The 2,654-nt window shown below is 43.0% G+C and overlaps 1 protein-coding gene across 1 annotated transcript; it reads left to right on the forward strand.

Annotated features, from left to right (window-relative positions):
• Window positions 1-480: 480 nt before the first annotated feature.
• On the forward strand, window positions 481-2,654 carry LOC137956671 (jasmonoyl--L-amino acid synthetase JAR4-like). Its single transcript, XM_068804249.1, has 4 exons — window positions 481-755; window positions 983-1,084; window positions 1,173-2,020; window positions 2,110-2,654. The coding sequence occupies exons 1-4, from the start codon at window positions 481-483 to the stop codon at window positions 2,652-2,654; spliced, it is 1,770 nt and encodes a 589-aa protein (XP_068660350.1).

Here is a 2,654-nt window from a genome sequence, read left to right on the forward strand (position 1 = left end):
AAATTTGACTAGCAAGTTCTGGTATTAGATTCAAAGCAGCAAAGTTGGATAGATGGTATTAGATTCTGGTATTGGCGAATTAATCCATTCTCCTTTGCCAAGATAAAGGTGGAGGAAAAGAATACCCATGCATTTATATTCGAGCTTTCAAGAACACATTCGTTTATGAGAAAGCAATTATTGGGAATTATGATAAGCTTTTGAGTTGTGTTAGAGATAATAACTCTGTAGTGATTCTACTGTTCTACTTCTTCTGAACATGTGTAAGACGTTGCTATCTGGTAAACCCTGGATTCTTCCTAAAAGCTTTGGAAAGAAAGAAAGAAAGAATCAATCATGTGGCGTAGGATAAAAGAAAGCAGCTTTGTAAAGAGACTTACTGTCTTTAAGCGGGCCAAAGCAACTCATCTTCTGGCTTCAGCTTGCTATTGGTTACATTTCTCTTGCAGCTTGTTCTGCGGTCTGAAAAAATTCTAGCTCATGGAGGAGTTTGTAGCATCGATAGAAGATTTCGAGGCGCAAACCAAAGACGCGGACAGGGTACAGAGGGAGACTCTGGAGAAGATCCTTGAAGAGAACGACGAAACAGAGTACTTGAAGAGGTTTGGGCTTAATGGGAGGAGGGACGAAGAGACTTTTCGGAAGTGCGTTCCATTGGCTTCTCATCAAGATTTTCAGCCGTATATTCAGAGAATTGCGGACGGGGATTATTCGCCGATTCTCGCTGCCAAGCCTTTTACAACCTTAAGTTGGAGGTTCGCGAATTTTAACTATTTCTTTTTCCCTTGTAAATTCTGATCTTTAATGGTGAGATTCGAATTAGTTACTGAACCCATTCTCATATTGAGTCCGCCCATCTGCTTCACTTCTGATCTATAGAAAAAACTATTAGCTCTGTTCTGCGTATACAGCTAAAAACATTAGAGATTCGAGTTGGAAACCAGTTACTTTAATTGAATTAGTGTACTTGTATATGATTCAGCACCGGGACTACCGGAGGAAAACCGAAACTTGTGCCTTTCAATGATGCCTTGAGCAGATCTTTCACTCGACAATGGACAACTGCCCTCGCTTATGCCGTGAGGTAAACCAAAGCAAACGCCTAAGCATATTTAAAAATTAAAATGGTTCATCAATCCATTCAGAGATCATGTTGGTTGATTGCTTAACAGAGAGTTCTTGGTGGAGGAAAGAATGTTCATCAGGTTTATGTACATTGCTTCTCGGCAAAAGGCAAAGGGTGGAGCAGACATAGGTTCTGCCACTAGCAACATATTTCATCTAATGCAGTCACAGAGCAGAATTGGTCAAGAGAGCACTGGAAACCTTCAGTCATGCAGCCCCAAGGAAGTAGCAAGGGCTCGCGATTATCAGCAAGCTTTGTATTGCCATTTCCTTTGTGGCCTTCTTTACTTCGATCAAGTCCAGTTTCTTCATGCGTATTTCTGCCACCACCTTGTGGGAGCATTGCGGACATTTGAGTCATTCTGGGAGGAACTCTGTGCAAACTTACGTCAGGGAGTTCTCAGTGAAAGAGTCTCTGATCCCATTGTCAGGGCATGCGTCTCTAAACTTATCAAACCTAGTCCGGAGTTAGCAGATTCCATTTATCGAAAATGCAAGGTGTTGCAATCGAAGAACTGGTCTGGTTTGATTCCAGAATTGTGGCCGCAAGCGAAGTACGTGGGTGCGATATTAACTGGGTCCATGGAGTCATACGTGGGTAAGCTGAGGCATTACGCTGGTGATCAATTGGCACTTGTTAGCTGGGTTTACGTAGCATCAGAGGGAATGATCGGGATAAACGCCAGGCCAAAATCCAACGTAGAAACCGTGGCATATGCCGTCGGTCCAGGTAATGGCTACTTCGAGTTCATCCCTGTTAAGAGACGAGTCGTGGAAGGTGATGAATTACAAGATAGCAGAGATGATGAATTAGTGAACGTGGAACCCGAACCTGTTCGACTAAAAGAAGTCATTGTTGGAGAACTCTATGAAGTCGTCATCACCAACTTTGCAGGTAAGCAACTATCACGCTCTAGAAAATCATTCTTTCGCAAATTTACAGGAGTACGTAAATTCTTTAGCGCCTTTGCTTGTTGATTGCAGGTTTGTACAGGTATAGGTTGGGGGATGTGGTGAAGGTATCAGGGTTCTACAATTCCACACCAGAACTCCAATTCGTGCGAAGGAAGGGCGTCGTATTAAACATCAGAAATGATAAAACAACAGAAAGCGATCTGCAACTCGCGATGGAGAGAGCATCGAAGCTGTTTTTAGAGGAGGAGAAAGTGGATATCGTCGACTTCACGAGCTACTGCGATTTATCAACTGAACCAGGTTACTACGTGATCTTCTGGGAACTAAGTGATGTGCCCAGCAGAGAGATCTTACAGAAATGCTGCAATTGCTTGGATCAATCGTTTGTTGATGGTGCATACGTAAATTCCAGAAAGAATGGGTCGATTGGAGCTCTGGAGTTGCGAATCGTTGGGAGAGGAACTTTCACAAAGGTATTTGAACACTATCAAAGCCTAGGGTCTACCATCAGCCAATTCAAAACTCCCCGGTGCATTACCAGCTCCAACACACTGGTGTTGAAGATATTAGATGATAATGTCAGCGCGAGGTTCTTTAGCTCCGCTTATGCTTGA

This window comes from Aristolochia californica, unplaced genomic scaffold (assembly GCF_029961685.1).
Source record: "Aristolochia californica isolate CCGP_79_NKW_82.1479 unplaced genomic scaffold, dmAriCali1.0.hap1 SCAF_2, whole genome shotgun sequence".
Lineage (NCBI taxonomy): Eukaryota > Viridiplantae > Streptophyta > Magnoliopsida > Piperales > Aristolochiaceae > Aristolochia > Aristolochia californica.

Coding starts and splice junctions, on each gene's coding strand:
- LOC137956671 (XM_068804249.1), top strand. CDS start 481: ATGGAGGAGTTTGTAGCATCGATAGAAGATTTCGAGGCGCAAACCAAA. Junction 756..982: donor TTTACAACCTTAAGTTGGAG/GTTCGCGAATTT, acceptor TATATGATTCAG/CACCGGGACTACCGGAGGAA. Junction 1,085..1,172: donor GCCCTCGCTTATGCCGTGAG/GTAAACCAAAGC, acceptor ATTGCTTAACAG/AGAGTTCTTGGTGGAGGAAA.